At 38.7% G+C, this 18,729-nt stretch overlaps 2 protein-coding genes across 2 annotated transcripts; one reads left to right on the top strand and one right to left on the bottom strand.

Annotated features, from left to right (window-relative positions):
* The first annotated feature begins 5,926 nt into the window (after positions 1-5,926).
* Positions 5,927-15,448, top strand: LOC139959411 (transcription elongation factor, mitochondrial-like). Its single transcript, XM_071957003.1, has 4 exons — positions 5,927-6,147; positions 9,914-10,318; positions 12,446-12,595; positions 13,416-15,448. The coding sequence occupies exons 1-4, from the start codon at positions 6,055-6,057 to the stop codon at positions 13,848-13,850; spliced, it is 1,083 nt and encodes a 360-aa protein (XP_071813104.1). The 5' UTR covers positions 5,927-6,054; the 3' UTR covers positions 13,851-15,448.
* LOC139959415 (cytochrome c oxidase assembly protein COX19-like) lies at positions 15,443-18,679 on the bottom strand. Its single transcript, XM_071957007.1, has 3 exons — positions 18,454-18,679; positions 16,784-16,895; positions 15,443-16,119 (listed from the first exon to the last, which is right to left on the bottom strand). Exons 1-3 carry the CDS (start codon positions 18,533-18,535, stop codon positions 16,023-16,025), a joined length of 291 nt encoding a protein of 96 aa, XP_071813108.1. The 5' UTR covers positions 18,536-18,679; the 3' UTR covers positions 15,443-16,022.
* Between the last annotated feature and the right edge of the window lie 50 nt (positions 18,680-18,729).

The following is an 18,729-nucleotide window of genomic DNA, read 5'->3' as shown; positions in this document are numbered from 1 at the left end:
GTCGTTTTTTTAGCATGGTATTTTGTCAGTGCTCTTTTGATCTTGAATACTCGTCAGCTCCGTTAACTCGATTGTAATCGTAGTAACATTCACGCCTACTGATTCAACTACTTACTTAGTTTGGCAGATGCAATTAGCTAAATTTAGCTTATAGCCAATTACAAGCCTACAGTTGGCCACTGCGTTATAAAATACATACTGCCTACCTAACCGCACTCTATGGAATGTCACGAACTGTATGCACAACAACGTCGACAACGTTCGTTCAATGAGTCGTCCTAAGTTGTTGCACGAACAGCATGTTATGAAGCTAAGCTAGCAATCGTACGTGATACGCACTTCCTATAAATAATAATTATTACACTGCTAATACACTGCGATAACGATATTTGTTTTAGGCCACTGCACAGTGGCGTAGGAAGGTACTTTTGAGTGGGGGGGGGGGGGCTGAAGACTGATGGCCGGCCTGGGGGAGGGGTCTAAGGGGGTGTCCCCCTCCCCCTTTGGAATTTTGTGCATTTCCAGGTGGCCTCAGATGCAGTTTGGTGCAATATAGCACACTTCAACACCCACTCCATTTTGTAAACTTAATTTTGTATTTTCACCTGGCCTTAGATGCAATTTGGTGCTCCAAATGAGATTTTTTTCTCATTTGGAAATGAAAAAGGGGTTTTCTGACTTGCGAAGCGGGGGGGGGGGGGGGGCGGAATGATACTTCCGCCCCTCCACATCTTTCACTGGGGGCTGGCGCCCCCCAGCCCCCCCGGTTCCTACGCCCTTGCCACTGCATATCTGGCTGTATTACAAAATATGAAAGTTTATATTGTCCATCAGGGGACACCCCCTCCCCTTTAGACCCCTCCCCCAGGCCGGCCATCAGTCATCAGCCCCCCCCCCCCACTCAAAAGTACCTTCCTACGCCACTGCTTTTTCTACATAAAACTTGTACTCTTGATCACCTTATTAGGTCACCGATATTTCAGTAAGAGATTTAATCCTAATTTAGAGCTATCAGGGGCGTAGCCAGTATGTAGCACTGTAGGCCCGGGCCTACACTTTTTTGGCCAAGTTATCTTTTTTATTAAAACACCCATAATTCAGATCGATAAGCTTGCTGGACGAGTTTAAGAGTCTAGACAGGAAAAACTATTGAAATGAACGTAGCAAGATTATGGCTAAATTAGGTGACCTATTCTTCTGTCATCTAGGCTGTCATTCATATCGCGTGCCGTTTCATTCAATACTCTACCCGCCGAAAAAGACTAGGATACGATCTTGTCAGTTTTTTAACATGTAGTTAAGAACCCGTTTACGCAGATAAAATTTCAGTTGAGAACATTCCACAGTCAAATAAGCCTATCGTTGATTAACAGACTTTATATGTATAGAGCTGCAGCACTTTGTTGCCTGTTGTTGTCACGATCGGCGTTCCAAGTTCCAAAACAGCCTTTTCGATAAACATTTACTAGCTACAGTTGTATCAAAGACAAATACTGGCTATGGTTGTATCAAAGACATTTCTGGCCTATCTTTGTATCTACAAGTATCAGAAGTTGAAAAGTAAGACTACTAAGACGGGGGGGGGGGGGGCGTTGATGGAGTGATGTGTATACGCAAATAACATAATACAATAAGATTTTTAAGGGTACTAAATATCAGGCTGCATCAGTCCAATCGAATTTCTGCAAAGTGCCCTTTGACGTCGGTGCCCCCCCCCCCCCAGATTAAAAGTGCTTCCGCCGCCCTTGTGTAACTTGCTAATTTTAATACATTATGTATTATTGAATTACGTACTATTTTAACTCGTTTGTTTTTTGGGTTTAAAAGTGATATTGAATGAGGTGTCTCAAGTTAGCAAGAGGCCAGGGAACCAGAATGAACACTAGGGAAGGGCCGTTTCCGGCCATCTGGGGGTTTGTAAAACTAAAAATTTTCTTGTACGCTCCGCGCCAACCGATGGTGGCGCTCCGCTCAGATAGTCGTGCCTACAACTTTGAAAATCCATATCAATCGCAAAAAGTGCTCCCCCCTTTCAAATTCCTGGCTACGTCGCTGAATGGAATTATGCATTCTATCCCACGTACACGGCTACAATATAGGTGTTCATTACAGTTGCCTAGGCAACCATGTAGACAGCTGGCTCTGCTAGTGCAATTGTGTTGTACTACTAAGATTTGCCAATATGCTTACAGTAAATTTAACAGCCGTTGTATTGAGTAACCACGTGGTTGTTTAAAATGGGACAATGATTTTAAAGGCACCTCTTTAAACTGGTGTAGGATTTTTGTTTCTTGCAGCAGGATTAAAGATACTAAAATGAGGAACTTTCAGTATACAAGTTCATCCATCGTATCCTTGCTTCAAATAGTTTCCTATTAATTAATTAAACATTATTGATAACCTACGTTTCACTTTTTGTGGCGAGTTTAGTGAAACCCTAGACCACTTTTTCTGGCGTTGCAGCGCAGTTGTAGATATTTGGAATCAAATATATCTCGAAATAATTTATTCAAAAGTTGCGGTCGAGTTCGAACATGTCTGTTTTGGTTATAATTATGAGAACAAAATAAAATGGAATAGCCTCACAATATTTTACGCCAAGTATTATATTTACCTTTGTAGAATTAACAAAAGCGTTCCAAATTATGATACTGTGAGTGTTGAAATGCAAATACTTATTAATAACAAAAATCACAAAGAAATTAAACTGCTATAGATTCCTTGTACTACTGATAAAGGACAAGAAGCTTCTGATGTCATGAAATAAATTTGTCTTTCTTTATTAACATAATTTGTTGTGCAGAAGAGATGAATGCAAATAAAAAGGGAAAAACTATTATTAATAATAATAATATTATCATATCATTATCATTATCATTGTCATTGTCATTGTCATTGTCATTGTCATTGTCATTGTCATGATCATGATCATGATTATTATGATTATCATTAAGATTATTATGATTATTATTATTATGAATACTATGATTATGATCTGTAACTGAATGTAAACGGAATGAAATTGATTGGTTCTTTCGTATTAAGTCTCACATCACCGGCTCCAACAAAGACTTGGGACCCCTCAACAGCTACGAGTTCCACAAACTTGTGACCTACTCTGGCGATTATTTTTCCTTTTCCTTTTTTTGTCGGGGGGTGGGCATTTTTGGAGTCATCATCATCATTCTTTTTCATGCCTGGATAGTGAAGAGGATGAAATAAACCACGGATGGCCTAAACATCTGGAGGAGTGAAGATGATTTGAGGCATTTTAAAATAACCTGGTGAAACAAGAAGATTCGGCCGCAGCGAGAGCCTTGTTGGGGAGCACCATGCTAACATAGGAGGATACGTGGTGACTTGATTCAGGTTTATAAGATTGTGTATTTATTTTTTCAAAGCAGGACATTTATTTCGGTTACAAACTGTACCTAAAGCACTCCTACAACTTTCTGATTTTCCACCTTAAATATTATATTTTCAAGAAGAAAGTTGAAGAAGAACTCCCTAATTTAAACATTTCGATTTAAATTTATGCTTCAAGTAGAAGAATATTTACAAACGTCTAAATTTCATGCGCCCATTTCCTATAATACTAAAAAATTGCGTTGACTAAAACGAATGACAGCACAGACATTTGCTTCAACCGGATATCACAGTTCAGACTTCGTGGGTACATTAAAGCCACGCAAACCGAGTAGACGCGAAGTGCGTGGCTTACAGATCTAGTAAAGTACGGACAAGATACAAACGCACCTTTTAGTAAGCGAAATTATAAGTCTGATTTTAAAAAGTAAATTTAACGTAATTTTTCCGATATTAATTGTTAATAACTAACAATACTATAATCTTGAAACGGCTAAAAATTTCAGGAAGAGTCCTAACAATTACTTCATTTATCTTTCTATATAAATCTACAGAGGTAAATGTCAAAAGCACATCACTCGAGCGCATTCTCACACAAAAATTTTTCCTGTGTTTCTATCCGTAAATTACACAAAAACCCTGCAACCACGTAACATGCGATTTTCCTCAAATCATTTTTGCGCAGAAAACCAATAACCGCATTTACTCCGCATTATCTCCTCTCACCACCGTCCTTCGTCGTCCTTCGTCGTCCTTCGTCGTCCTTCGTCGTCCTTCGTCGTCCTTCGTCGTCCTTCGTCGTCCTTCGTCGTCCTTCGTCGTCCTTCGTCGTCCTTCGTCGTCCTTCGTCGTCCTTCGTCGTCCTTCGTCGTCCTTCGTCGTCCTCCGTCGTCCTTCGTCGTCCTTCGTCGTCCTTCGTCGTCCTTCGTTGTCCTTCGTCGTCCTTCGTCGTTGTCCTTCGTCGTTGTCCTTCGTCGTTGTCCTTCGTCGTTGTCCTTCGTCGTTGTCCTTCGTCGTTGTCCTTCGTCGTTGTCCTTCGTCGTTGTCCTTCGTCGTTGTCCTTCGTCGTCCTTCGTTGTCCTTCGTTGTCCTTCGTCGTCCTTCGTTGTCCTTCGTCGTCCTTCGTCGTTGTCCTTCGTCGTTGTCCTTCGTCGTCCTTCGTCGTTGTCCTTCGTCGTTGTCCTTCGTCGTTGTCCTTCGTCGTTGTCCTTCGTCGTTGTCCTTCGTCGTCCTTCGTCGTTGTCCTTCGTCGTTGTCCTTCGTCGTTGTCCTTCGTCGTTGTCCTTCGTCGTTGTCCTTCGTCGTTGTCCTTCGTCGTTGTCCTTCGTCGTTGTCCTTCGTCGTTGTCCTTCGTCGTTGTCCTTCGTCGTTGTCCTTCGTCGTTGTCCTTCGTCGTTGTCCTTCGTCGTTGTCCTTCGTCGTTGTCCTTCGTCGTTGTCCTTCGTCGTTGTCCTTCTTCGTTGTCCTTCGTCGTTGTCCTTCTTCGTTGTCCTTCTTCGTTGTCCTTCTTCGTTGTCCTTCTTCGTTGTCCTTCTTCGTTGTCCTTCTTCGTTGTCCTTCTTCGTTGTCCTTCTTCGTTGTCCTTCTTCGTTGTCCTTCTTCGTTGTCCTTCTTCGTTGTCCTTCTTCGTTGTCCTTCTTCGTTGTCCTTCTTCGTTGTCCTTCTTCGTTGTCCTTCTTCGTTGTCCTTCTTCGTTGTCCTTCTTCGTTGTCCTTCTTCGTTGTCCTTCTTCGTTGTCCTTCTTCGTTGTCCTGCTTCGTTGTCCTTCTTCGTTGTCCTTCTTCGTTGTCCTTCTTCGTTGTCCTTCTTCGTTGTCCTTCTTCGTTGTCCTTCGTTGTCCTTCGTTGTCCTTCGTTGTCCTTCGTTGTCCTTCGCGAATGATAATTAACCCTGTACAAAGTCAATTGTCATTCGCTGTCATTCATTTTAGTTTGTCCCTCCTACACCGGCTCCTTAGTGGATAAGCAGTTTGCTAACAGTTTTATTTTATTTTAGTATGAATGGGTGTAAGAATGCTTTGGACAAGCACTTTGAGCATTGTAATCGGGTCTGAGTGTTTTTGTCTTCATTTTTTTTCCCCTCTCCTATAGGGTCCTTGATGGGGACTTGTGTGTCCCTCCTGGTCCTTTTTTTTTTCTACTAAACTAAACTATACAAATCTAAACGGTCATGGTGACAAAAGTTGAATGATCTGTGATAGCCCAAGCCATCGGAATCTACTAGTGTGGTACAGTAGGTAGGGGTATAGTTGAATACTTCTATGTTATAGCGGCCTTATTAGAAAGTGAACAGTTTAGTGTGTAAGTCAACGACACCTAAATGATTGCGTATGATATGATATGAGTGACCGCCGTACGCAATCCATAAGACTCCACCAGTAGTGGTTCGAATAGTAGCCAGGGTATATGCAGAACAAGCTTTGTATGAGACGGAAAATAAAATGTTATCATCCAAATCTACTCAATTATTTTAACGTTTATCGCAAACACCCCTTATGGTGGCGTTCTGTAGTCCACTAAACGCTTGTTTCTTCAAACTGAAAAAGGGTTAAATAACATGTTAGTAGCACCTGAGAGAAATTAACACGACCCTCCACGGTTATTACGTCTTTCCAAGTCAATTTAAATTCGATTAAGACACCACCTTTGTGACCGTCGTTCTTTTTTCGCCGGGCTCGCATTCGTGAGAATGAATTTTGGTGCTCGAACTTTGAAAACGTTTGCTATTAACCTTTCCAAGTTAACAAATGTAAATAACAGAAGGTTGACAAGTCACCCACTGGTAAGAACTAAGATGAGGTTAACACTAACTACTGAAAAAACTGGAGAAGTTTCGCGGAACTGTCTTACCTTAATGCATATTGTATCGGCCTTACACATGAAATGGATTCATTAATTATAATCGTTACTACCGTACGTTAGTAATTGTAGGTTTAGGCTAGTCTTTCTGGGTCGTTGCAGCATCGAGGCTATGGGATACCTATAGGCCTAGAGTAGACTTGGAACCAGGCAGTAATGTGGCAGTAATAAGTAATGACGCACTTGAGGATAGGAATAGGTGACAACTAAAGGTAGATCGCTAGTATTGGTAAGTCATACTAATATTACTATCTAAGAAATAGGCTAGGAAAGCTTTTTTGGAGAATTTTGGGATGAGAAAAAGTCAATGTAGGCCTATGCACTGGAAGTTTAGACTGAGTCAGTAAATTGCTGTGCATAACTTAAAGGCATTGAAGACTCGCCCCAAACCGGGTGCCACCCTCTGAAAAAGTTAACTTGCTGTTGCTTGCAAGTGAAGTTTTTTCTTGTTGCTACAAAATGCAGACAGTAATGAAACATGATAGTTGATACCTTGTTATCTTTTATCTAGACCTGAAATGTCCATCGCTGCTATGTTCACTCTGTTGTATGTATGTATTGACTGTACACTAGTGTCTAATTACCGAAGGTAGCAAGCTGTGTGTATATTTTCTGGGATCGATGGTGGTGTCTAACACTTCTGTTACACCTCATTCCAAACTAGGTCAAATTACCGTCATGAGACGTTTCTTTGTGCGCGAGTCTTCACACCCTTTAAAGTGATGTGACAGACAGCATACTATAGGTCTAGCCTAGTGCCTAAAGTAAATACCTTACCCTAATTTGGGAGTAACAATGAGCAGGATACCTGCATTAACTACTGTACCTAAAAATAATGAAGAAAACATCTAGGCCTAAAAATATGATAAGTTTCAGTTGATATATCTTGTCCGATTGTTTCTCAATTGACCAGAAACACTGGATTCGGAATATTCCTCAATTGTCTCAGATTTGAAATCCAGTACACCGCAAGAAAGAATCTGCAAATGTGAAATACAACAAACCTAGATAAAACAATACTGTGGTTCCTGTTTAGTTGAAAGAGACAGTAATTTAGAGAAATTTTATGTCAAAGTTAGCAGATTCTCACTGACCAGAAACATGATGCCTAAAGTCTTTTGAACGCACAGGTCACTGTGTGACCAAGTTGTGCGGAGTATACCACAAAAGCGAAACAATAACAATGGACTTTCCACATACTTCTCGTAAGGAAGTGAACCTTCTATTAATTAACTATTAATTAACTCATTTAGGGTAGCAATTCTTCAAATAATTGTAAATTATGGTTAAAATACAAGTACCTCTTCCTATAGAATATTATATTGACCCTTTTAATTCTACAACTCCCCCTTCCTATAGAATATTTTATTGACTTTTTAATTCTACAAGTACCCCTTCCTATAGAATATTATATTGACCCTTTTAATTCTACAACTACCCCTTCCTATAGAATATTATATTGACCCTTTTAATTCTACAAGTACCCCATCCTATAGAATATTATATTGACCCTTTGAATTCTACAACTACCCCTTCCTATAGAATATTATTTTGACCTTTTAATTCTACAAGTTCCCCTTCCTATATAGAATATTATATTGACCCTTTTAATTATACAAGTACCCCTTCCTATAGAATATTATATTGACCCTTTTAATTCTACAAGTACCCCTTCCTATAGAATATTATATTGACCCTTTTAATTATACTGTACAAGTACCCCTTCCTAATTATACAAGTACCCCTTCCTATAGAATATTACATTGACCCTTTTAATTCTACAACTACCCCTTCCTATAGAATATTATATTGACCCTTTTAATTCTACAAGTACCCCATCCTATAGAATATGATATTGACCCTTTAAATTCTACAAGTACCCCTTCCTATAGAATATTTTATTGACTTTTTAATTCTACAAGTACCCCTTCCTATAGAATATTATATTGACCCTTTTAATTCTACAACTACCCCTTCCTATAGAATATTATATTGACCCTTTTAATTCTACAAGTACCCCTTCCTATAGAATATTATATTGACCCTTTGAATTCTACAACTACCCCTTCCTATAGAATATTATTTTGACCTTTTAATTCTACAAGTACCCCATCCTATAGAATATTATATTGACCATTTGAATTCTACAACTACCCCTTCCTATAGAATATTTTATTGACTTTTTAATTCTACAAGTACCCCTTCCTATAGAATATTATATTGACCCTTTTAATTCTACAACTACCCCTTCCTATAGAATATTATTTTGACCTTTTAATTCTACAAGCAAGGGCGGCGGAACCGGGGGGGCACAGGGGGCACGTGCCCCCCCACTTTTCCTCAGGTTAAAAATGTGCCCTTTTTCTACATAAAAATTGAGGTGTCTCAAGTTAGCAAGAGGCCAGGGAACCAGAATGAACACTCGGGAAGGGCCGTTTCCAGCCATCTGAGGGGTTTGTAAAACCAAAAATTTTCTTGTACGCTCCGCGCCAACCGATGGTGGCGCTCCACTCAGATAATCGTGCATACAACTTTGCAAATCCTGGCTACGCCCCTTACTTTTAATGAATTTCTGTGGGTCAAACTCAAAGCTATTTCGAATGGAAAAAATTTGTTAAGATATTGACAAGAAATAAACTCTAATTCGGAAGATTCCTACATTAGCAACTAGCATGATTTCACCTCATTTTGTCTCCAAAGAAAATTTGTTCCTTGTTTCCCAATTTGCACATTGGATAATGCAGTGCTAGTATGCATATTTTCCTTGAGGGGAGGGGGGGGGGTGGGGGAGGGCATTGATGGAGTGATGTGTATACGCAAATAAGATAATACAATAAGAGTTATAAAGGGTACTAAATATGAGGCTGTATCAGTCCAATCGAATTTCTGCAAAGTGCCCTTTGATGTCGGTGTCCCCCCCAGATTAAAAGTGTTTCCGCCGCCCTTGTCTACAAGTACCCCTTCCTATAGAATATTATATTGAACCTTTTAATTCTACAAGTACCCCATCCTATAGAATATTATATTGACCCTTTGAATTCTACAACTACCCCTTCCTATAGAATATTATTTTGACCTTTTAATTCTACAAGTACCCCTTCGTATAGAATATTATATTGAAACTTTTAATTCTACAAGTACCCCATCCTATTGAAAATTGTATTGACCTTTTACTTGTGAATGAAGGTAGTACTGTATCCTCTTTTGCTGCTCACAGATATGAAGCACTAGAATGTTGATTGGTTTGACCTCACAGTAGAATGATGCTTCAACACCCTAACCTTACTAAAGGGTACAATCAGTTCACTTGTTCTGCTTGTCCTTCTAATATTTTATCTTACTTCCATTCCTTTCCTATTGCCACAGCATCTGAGAATTACTTCACTCTAGTGAGAACTATGTTGGGCCAAACCCATGCATAGCAAAAATAAATCTTAGAAGGTATGGCAGTGCGTAAGCTGCAGTTCATCAGTTGTCGTTTTAACTTGCTTTGTTGGTGCTGGATGATGGAAGAATTGAAGTTGTTTTCATCATGGTTATGTATATTTCTCACTGTTGATGAACAAAGAATATCAGAGTCATAAAAGCAATTCTGTTTTCAGAGAGCTTCACCTTGAGTGTGAAATTGATGAATTACATGCAATTTACATCATTAACTAAAATATCAATTTCACTTCTTTTTGCTTTAGGTACTTTTGAGGGCCTTATCGTCCGATGGCAACTCTGGAGGACCCACTGAGGATGCTGAACAAGATGCAGAGCTTTCACCAGTTGAGATAGATCCACAGTGGAATGTTCATATCCTCACCAAAGAAAAGGATGTTGTATCTGCATTCAACTCACTCAATCACCATCAGTTGCGCAAATACCGGCATCTATCACTGAGACTCAGTATGGCTATTACTGAGGAGAGAGAAAAGTGGGGTCCTTTCAAAGATTTGGGAGATTTACTGAGGGTGAGAGGAATGGGAAGACGCACCCTGGATCGCTTCTTGGCAGAGGGTCTCCGACCGCGAGGTATTAGGTTAGAACCTCTGACACGATTCTCCTATGCTGTCACAGGAAATGAACAGATTTCAAAGGAAAAACTCCAGGTTTGTTTCTCTAAATCATTAGTTGAGATTGATGGTTCTGGTTGTTATTAGTTACAGTATATTGATCAGACTCTCCACGATACCATTAATACTGGTTTTAGCTCATATTAGCTGAGTATGTGGGTGTGAGCTGTTGTGATGGACATCCATCTATCTGTCACTCTGTCTGCTTAAAGTTATCTTACGCATTAATTGTATGTCTCTGGCACAATGATCATTGGATGATGGGCCATCAGTTGTGGGTATACATTTGGTCAAAGGTCATGTAGGGTTCACTATAGGTCATTGTCTGAAAATACCAGAAATGCTTCTTCTCCCACAACTAGCAATGGATCTTCTTGAAACTTGGTTAAAGTAATCGGTAATGGCACACATAGTGTGAATTTAAGGTCAGAGGTCATGGAGGAGTCTTTTAGGGGCCATCGTTTGAAATTACACCCAATGCTTCTTGTCCCACAAATAGTAATGGATCTTCTTGAAACTTGGTCACAATAATCATTAATAGTAGTGGCTCTTATGCCATGTTTGTGAAGTTTAAGGTCAAAGGTCATTTAGAGGTCATTGGGGTAAACTAGGTCACTGTTAGCATTTCCAAATTCGGATATGAGCTACTGGTGGGTCATTTTGTACATCATATATTAATCAATGCACATTGGAGTCATTTCTGTTTGAAATCTATGTAGCAGGGATGTCTATTTCTGATATTTCTGAAACGTCAGCACGTTGCTGGGTGAGTGGTCTAAATGTAATGATAACATAATTTAGGTCCAAGGTCAAGGTAACCAATGGTCGAAACATCAAATTCAAATATCCCTTCCTGCTTAATTTGATGTCTAATTGTGTCCAAATAGTTGCTGTAGTAACTATGAACAGTTGGGTGGGTTTGTCATAATGATACTTGTTTATTTGCTTCCTTCAGGGTGAACAGAAACTCTGAAGTCTGAGTCAAGGGTCACCCTAAGGGTCATTACGGATTATTATCTGAAAACAATACCGAGCCTCCTCAACATCATAGTGTTCACTACTGTAGATATGCTGTAAAAATTCCTCTCATACTGTTCCATTATAAGGGCACCAGTGTGCCAACTTATTTCAAGTCAGGACATAATCCAGGTGCCAAGGTTTAGAGACTTTGTAAGGGTGCAGAATACGGTACTGGTATGAGCTCTGCATGATCGGTGCTCGCAGAATACCATACTGGTATGAGCTCTGCACCATTTGTGCTTGCAGTTCCTGTACTGGTATGAGCTCTGTACCATTGGTGCTCACAGAATACTGTACTGGTTTGAGTTCTGTACCATTGGTGCTGACAGAATACTGTACTGGTATGAGCTCTGCACCATTGGTGCTCACAGAATACTGTACTGGTATGAGCTCTGTACCATTGGTGCTCGCAGAATACTGTACTGGTATGAGCTCTGTACCATTGGTGCTCGCAGAATACTGTACTGGTATGAGCTCTGTACCATTGGTGCTCGCAGAATACGGTACTGGTATGAGCTCTGCATGATCGGTGCTCGCAGAATACCATACTGGTATGAGCTCTGCACCATTTGTGCTTGCAGTTCCTGTACTGGTATGAGCTCTGTACCATTGGTGCTCACAGAATACTGTACTGGTTTGAGTTCTGTACCATTGGTGCTGACAGAATACTGTACTGGTATGAGCTCTGCACCATTGGTGCTCACAGAATACTGTACTGGTATGAGCTCTGTACCATTGGTGCTCGCAGAATACTGTACTGGTATGAGCTCTGTCCCATTGGTGCTCGCAGAATACTGTACTGGTATGAGCTCTGCACCATTGGTGCTCTAGTCTTTCAGTATCTCTTTAGGGCTGCCTTAATATAAGAATGGAACAAACTCATAACTCTTTCAAATATTATTACCCTCTTGATATCATCATACTGTATGTAACCATAAAAAAATGTAATATGTGCATATAAGTATATGATATTGCTCTTTGTGTAGCTTATTTTGCAATGCGCAGACCTGCGTTGAATAATGCTCTTATCATATGAAGTACAGAGCCACTTGAAATCATTGGTTCATGTTTCAGTTGTCATAACATGATTTGATGGATAATTAGCCCAGTGATTGATGTTCATTATTTTGTTTTCTTCAACAGGTGTTTGAAAGTGTTGTCACCATGGACATTGGTTTGAAGCATTTATCTTGGCTTCACATAGACAGAGGGCGCAATGTTCGTGATTGGCAGGTCGTAGAGTTTGGTGATATTCATCCGGGGAAGTATGATCCTGTAGCTTACTTTAAAGCTGTAAGTGTCTGGTCTGTTTTGAGTAAGCCTCAGATATGTTTACCATATTGTAACTGAAGATACAAGATCAAATTATTGCAATGTCTGGAGTGGTCTACATTGAGGAGTTTCCTGAACCCTTTGTAAGAAAAATTGTCAATGGAGTAGCCAAAAACCAAGAAATTGAGATAGTTCAGGATGGTGAAGAACTGTTACTATCCACAATTTGCTTTTCTGTGCTCAAATTGAAGTAGACAGATTGCCAGACTACTACAGAGAGAGGTTTTTCCAAGTGCTGTATTTATTACAAATTTGTTTGAACTCCTAATCATCCAGACTTTTTGTAAAGTTTTTAATTCCACCCAGATGTTCACATAGAGGAAATATCCATAGAACCCCTGGATGCAATATCTTAGCCCCTTCCCCCAGTGCAAAAGGGATGGTTGCACAACTGCTGTTTAAACTATTAAACTGAACTTCAGAGTGACAATATGAGAGGACACATCAGCTCAGGTCGAATGGTTGTATGAATGTTCATGATTCAAACTGAAAGTATCTTTTACATATATACAATACAGCTGTGCACACTATGGTTAACTCTCCATACACATGTCATAGATCAGTGTACAACAGATTGTAAGCATGTCAATTTAACAAAAAAAATGTTAAAACTGAGTGTACATCCTGATTGTGGTAGATTATCATGTATGGTAAATGGGTTTGTTCCTGTGAGTGGATTTTTACCTCTTACACCAAGCTCTTCTTATTTGTTTTCCTAATCTGAAAGAAATTTTCATTATTTAAAAGTTTGGACCTGTTTTCATTACATTCGTTCTTCTAGATGCAAAGAGTAGTTGATGAAATACCACGACCAGATCTGTATATTCTGGAACACAAGTCTTACGACAAGACGAGCAAAACTTCATATCACATCACGTTATTTATCAGGACATTAGAAAGCATCCTGTTTGGGATGCTGAATAGTAGCTTTGCGGACACGGGAGAGCTAGAGTGCGTGTCTTTGTCTCAACAAAGGGTGGGAAAGCACTTTGGTCTTCTTGTTGGAACCAGAAGAAGAAGTGGCCAAGCCATCGTGAAGAAGATGCTTCAGAATTTTCTTGATATTGACCATGACCAGAAAGTTCTGATGCAGTTTAGGCCTGAAGACTTTGAGACTTTCGAAAATGCTAATAACTTTGAAAAGGAACTTTTAGCCAACTCAGTCCTGAAAGCAATTACTTTCTTTGATGTCATGATGGATAACAAAGAATTTTAAGCTCATTTAATGTTATGGTTTGACATTGAGGACATTGTATGATGGATTCCTACATCACTTAATGCTACACATTTATGGTACACTGAGTGGTTTCAACGTATTATTGATTCTCTTACTATCTTGACTTGGTTTTACAGCAGTTGTTCTCTTTCAAGAATGAAATAAGCCAATATCATTGTCAGAAATTCTGTAAACATCTTATGATTGATGATATTTTGTACAATACAATTTCTGTTGTTTATTTCTAAGAAAGACCGATGGTGCAGTAGTACTTGCTGGGAATACAAAGATCTGATATAACAGTGATTAAAAGTGGCTGGTAACAAATAACAGGAGCTAAACAAACCTAAATGTTTAGCTATAAGAGCTTTTCATGCCATAACCCCTTATTAGTTCATTAGCAGACAGCAACTGTTCATGTTTCAATGTTGTTTGAATTAAACAGTCTTTGTTCAATCTTGTAGCATTGGTGTAATACTGTTGTAATTTAACAATTGTGTTTGGTGGATAAATTTGTCAGGAATGGATGGAATCATTCATTATGCCAGAAGAGTCCCTTATTTAATTAATTTCAGACATATTTGGAAAAAAACTTTGATAAAGGTGTCTGATAGAATTAGTGCATTGAATGGATGATTTGGTGAGAAAGCTAGAAGGACATTGTTTCAGTTACAGTACCTGGTGTAGACATTTCACAGCAACCTAGTGAAACAGAGCATTTTGACCTCAAGAAGATCAAACTAATTCTGTGACATCAGGTATTATAATTCAATTTGATTATGCCTGAGATTACACTTTGCATATATCATGCTGATAAATAAAATAGAATCAACAGTTTTCACTTCCCAGCAGATTAATCAGAGTAATTTGTGCTTTACAAGTAGTATGGAGTATTTCTTGTTGCACTTGAAGGTTCAATCAACTGATAGACTTTAGACTGAACAATGAATGGTGCTATTAACCGAAATAGACAGGTACATCTCCTATGAAAGTGTTGTAGCACCATGATAATACGTGTTGAATTCTTTAGTACCTGTATATGAACATCTGCTGTTACATTAATGTTTCAAACTAGCAATATAATTTGTGTACTAGACTATTTTACATGGTCAACCTCATATAAACAGCAAAGAACCAGCTTCTGTAATCAACTTTTCAACACCATCTTTGAAAGCTACAATCATTTTTGGTTTCCTTTTCATTGAAAATTGTCAGAGCAGAGATTAATTATTCAAAGGATAATGACCCAGTGCTCAAGCTTATATTGTTACAGAGATTCTCAGTGGCAGTATAATAATTATGTAGATTTATAAAGTGCCGCTCAAGGAAACCAGTAACTGCCCATGGCACTTAATGGTTGTTATGACTGTCTGGGATCACACATATGAGTCATCACCACATATGACATCATGGATCATTTTACTCTGCTTGTGTAACAATTACAAACTTGGGGCTGGATTGTCTGGTAAAGTACATGATTTGTAGGCCACTTGCTTGAAAATTCTGCTACCCAATAATATTCTGCAGTTGTCACATAATCCATTATGGGTCTTCAGGTATTTGCAAAATATAATTGAAAAAGTCTGCAAGGATTATAATATATCATTCTCATCTTGTTTCAGTCTATTCATAACCTAACAATGGTTGATTCAAACAAAGAAACAGGACCATCATCTGTTAGAAACCTTCAAAGACATAAATTTCCAAATAAATACCATACTTACAGTACTTTTGAAAAAAAGTTATGATCCATATAAAAGTTACTTCATTCTCAAGAATTTCAACATTAGAGTAAAAGCATAAGGACATTAAATTTAAATATCAGACCAAATGATGTGACACACTATTAGATGTACGAATGTCACATTATGCAGTCACTTAAGTAGATGACAGTAACATTGCACCAGAAATGTTTCCCACTCACAGTACACTTATCAAAGAGGCCAATCCATGGAAGGAAAACGCTGCTTGCAGGAAGCATTATTTAATAAGTTACTCCCAAGATGTGATGGATGGTTTATTCTGATGACTCTTTGTTATGAAGTGGCCCTGATACGGTTGTTCAATCTTTCAGATGATACATAGACCTACAGAAGGGCCTTAGATTTAGTTTGCTCCATTCTCTCTGTCACTCCTGGTCAATCATCATCTTCCAACTCTGCATCTACAGTATCACCTTTTATCTTCCTTTGACTCTGTTGTTTTTTGGTCTCCCTTGTCCATGTCTCCAAAGCCAAGATTGTCTAGAGGTTCTTTGGCCATCAAATCTCTGAGAAAAGATGGGAAAGACATTTGGAGGTTTCTTCAAATTTAATCTCATATTCAGTTTTGTCCTTGAGTGACAGTTTACATATATGTTGATGAGTTTGTTGCTTTCTGTTTGTTAATTGAGCCCACTGGCCTCAATCATTCTATAGTGAGCCCCTGCGTACTATATAACTGTACATATGACTCAGCAAAAAGTATAACATTTACATTAAACTTTTATATTACAGTGCACCCTGTAGATACTGTGTGGCATGTTTACTCATCGAGACATTCAACCTTGCAGTAACTGTACTGGCATTGCCTGGACAGCCTAACTTTCATGGATAGGATTATATTCATTGTCCAACAAACAATTGTAAATAAATGCTAGTTTCTAATTGTACAGAATTAATTATTGAAGGTCCAGCTGGGTAGGCCAACCGTCCCACTGTTCATAAGTACGTTCTTGCTAGTTGTGACTATTATCAGAGAAATTCAGGAATTTCTGTGTTATACAACTAAATATCCAATAATCCAAGAGTGGAAATGCAATTTGAGTGCCGAAAAATATGTGATGAGCATAAACATTTGGGATGATATCGATGACTTTTAACCAGGTTTCTTAGAGGAAGTAACTACTTTTAAAAGTATCAATTGATAGGACACTGTAAACAAATGTCTCTTACCTATCCATTCTGCACTCTAAATATTGCTTAGACTCCATTCTACATTTGTGAGAATTGTAACGGTTGTTTCTTATACATTCCATGTATATTTCTTTAAACTTGCGGCATTCTCCTGAAAGAAAGTTTTACAGATGAACAAAAGTTGAATCAATTCCTAAACATGAAGTGCTCTGGTCCTGACTATAGAAATTGGTTCGCCTGTTAAAATGTCACAATGAGTAAAGTGAAGAATCCAGATTGACAAGAGAAATGAGAGAATGAAAGAAGAATCCAAAACAAAAGATATCAACAATGCACTTTCACTTACAGTATTATTAAATGCTATGGTAGCTCTGATCTCACATTTTATTTCTCAGTAAATAAATGAAATCTATAAGAGATATGTTATCAAAGCAGCAGAAGAATATTTGAAACCTACATTAAATGCCCTCACAAAACCTGCTAACTTCTAGGGTCAAAATAAAATAAAACTGTTAGCAAACTGCTTATCCACTAGAGAGCCTGTGTACGAGAATGTGTAAATGTGAGTTGGCCTGACTTTTTGATCCTAGCAGGATCTTCTTCAGAGGCTAAATGACAAGTGCCATGTACTTCTTGGGTGGTTAGGTTGAGAAGCTGAGGCCTGGTTAGGTTGAGAAGCTGAGGCCTTTCATGGCAGATAACCTCCTTCACTGGGTGCATTAGGAATGTAAGATTTCCAACCCTGAACAGCATCCAGTACTCAGGAGGAAGTGTAACCAACTGCTTTAACAATTTATCCACAAAGTCCTTTCTTTCAATATATAAGAATTTTCCTAAACATACAAAGTATATTGCCTTCTCTTGCATCATCATTACACTGCCTAGAATGTACAGTACTGTAGCAAGGTCCATGGCTAGGCATTCCTGATAAATTTCTGGGGTAAGTCTCTGGATTTGATGCACTGTCTCTGATTAGAATTGTTCATGGAACAGTCTCTGGATTGTTTGTACTGTCCCATATCCTTTATACATGTTATATTTAGTTTTGGTAGGCTTCTTGTACAAGCTACGGCTTTCAAGCCCTTCCATGGACCATTTTCTCTCCGTAATTTCCATTATTAGATTTATTACTTATTATTTTTTTTGCTTGGTATTGTCTTCACCATCTTATTATTATATAAACATTGTGAGGAAATAGAAAAAATCAATGAAAGGGATGCACTTAAGCTGTGATTGCTCATGCTGACAAAGTAAAAATTTACATTACTTAAGTTCATTCACGTGTCACAGATCAAGGCAACCAAGATCACTGAATAAATTTTCATAGCCTGTCATTCACATAGGAGGCCAGCTGTACTAAGTGGTAAAGAACAAAACATCCAGTAACCTTTAAGATTTTTAAAATTACATTTTTTGTTCATAATGAATACTTTTCTGGATGAGATGTTCTAAACTAAGGCATCTGACAATCATCCACCATTTAAATGAAGTAACATTCAATACACTGACAGGCACGCAAAATGTCACATAAGAGAGCTAGGGGAAAAGAAGTTATTATCGGCAAAATGTTCAAAGAATATCTGCATCAAGTTCGTTAACATATAACTTAGTCTTACTCTTAGCAAAAAGTTAAGACCTGGGCACCTGGCTGCCTGCGTTACAGTAGGCCTTGCTAAAAACTCTAACGTAAGGCCTACTACTAAGCTTACCCTCATGGTCAAGTGGAAAGCTGCCTTTATCGGGGGGTTTTGGCTTGAAACTCTTTTGACTGAAGTTCATCGCTGTCGACATTTTGAGCAAAAAGTGTTATTAGTAATACTATATAGGCCTAGTGCTCGCTATGCTGGAGGGGAACTAAGTAAGGCTTCCCTAGTTCTCGCAAAACTCGCTGTATACTGCACTACACAGTTCCTCGGTTACTTCATCTTGTTACATTACGTTCCATGCAATTGGTCAAGTTCCTGACAAAATAAAAATTTTAACCA

The sequence above is a fragment of the Apostichopus japonicus genome, chromosome 19 (assembly GCF_037975245.1).
Source record: "Apostichopus japonicus isolate 1M-3 chromosome 19, ASM3797524v1, whole genome shotgun sequence".
In the NCBI taxonomy this organism is placed as follows: domain Eukaryota; kingdom Metazoa; phylum Echinodermata; class Holothuroidea; order Aspidochirotida; family Stichopodidae; genus Apostichopus; species Apostichopus japonicus.
The sequence above is the reverse complement of the archived record's forward strand: the minus strand, read 5'-3'. Positions and strand labels throughout refer to the sequence as shown.

Coding starts and splice junctions, on each gene's coding strand:
- LOC139959411 (XM_071957003.1), top strand. CDS start 6,055: ATGAATTTTGGTGCTCGAACTTTGAAAACGTTTGCTATTAACCTTTCC. Junction 10,319..12,445: donor TTTCAAAGGAAAAACTCCAG/GTTTGTTTCTCT, acceptor TTTCTTCAACAG/GTGTTTGAAAGTGTTGTCAC. Junction 12,596..13,415: donor CTGTAGCTTACTTTAAAGCT/GTAAGTGTCTGG, acceptor TCGTTCTTCTAG/ATGCAAAGAGTAGTTGATGA.
- LOC139959415 (XM_071957007.1), bottom strand. CDS start 18,535: ATGTCGACAGCGATGAACTTCAGTCAAAAGAGTTTCAAGCCAAAACCC. Junction 16,896..18,453: donor CTTTCCACTTGACCATGAGG/GTAAGCTTAGTA, acceptor ACTTTCTTTCAG/GAGAATGCCGCAAGTTTAAA. Junction 16,120..16,783: donor TTAGAGTGCAGAATGGATAG/GTAAGAGACATT, acceptor ATCTTTTCTCAG/AGATTTGATGGCCAAAGAAC.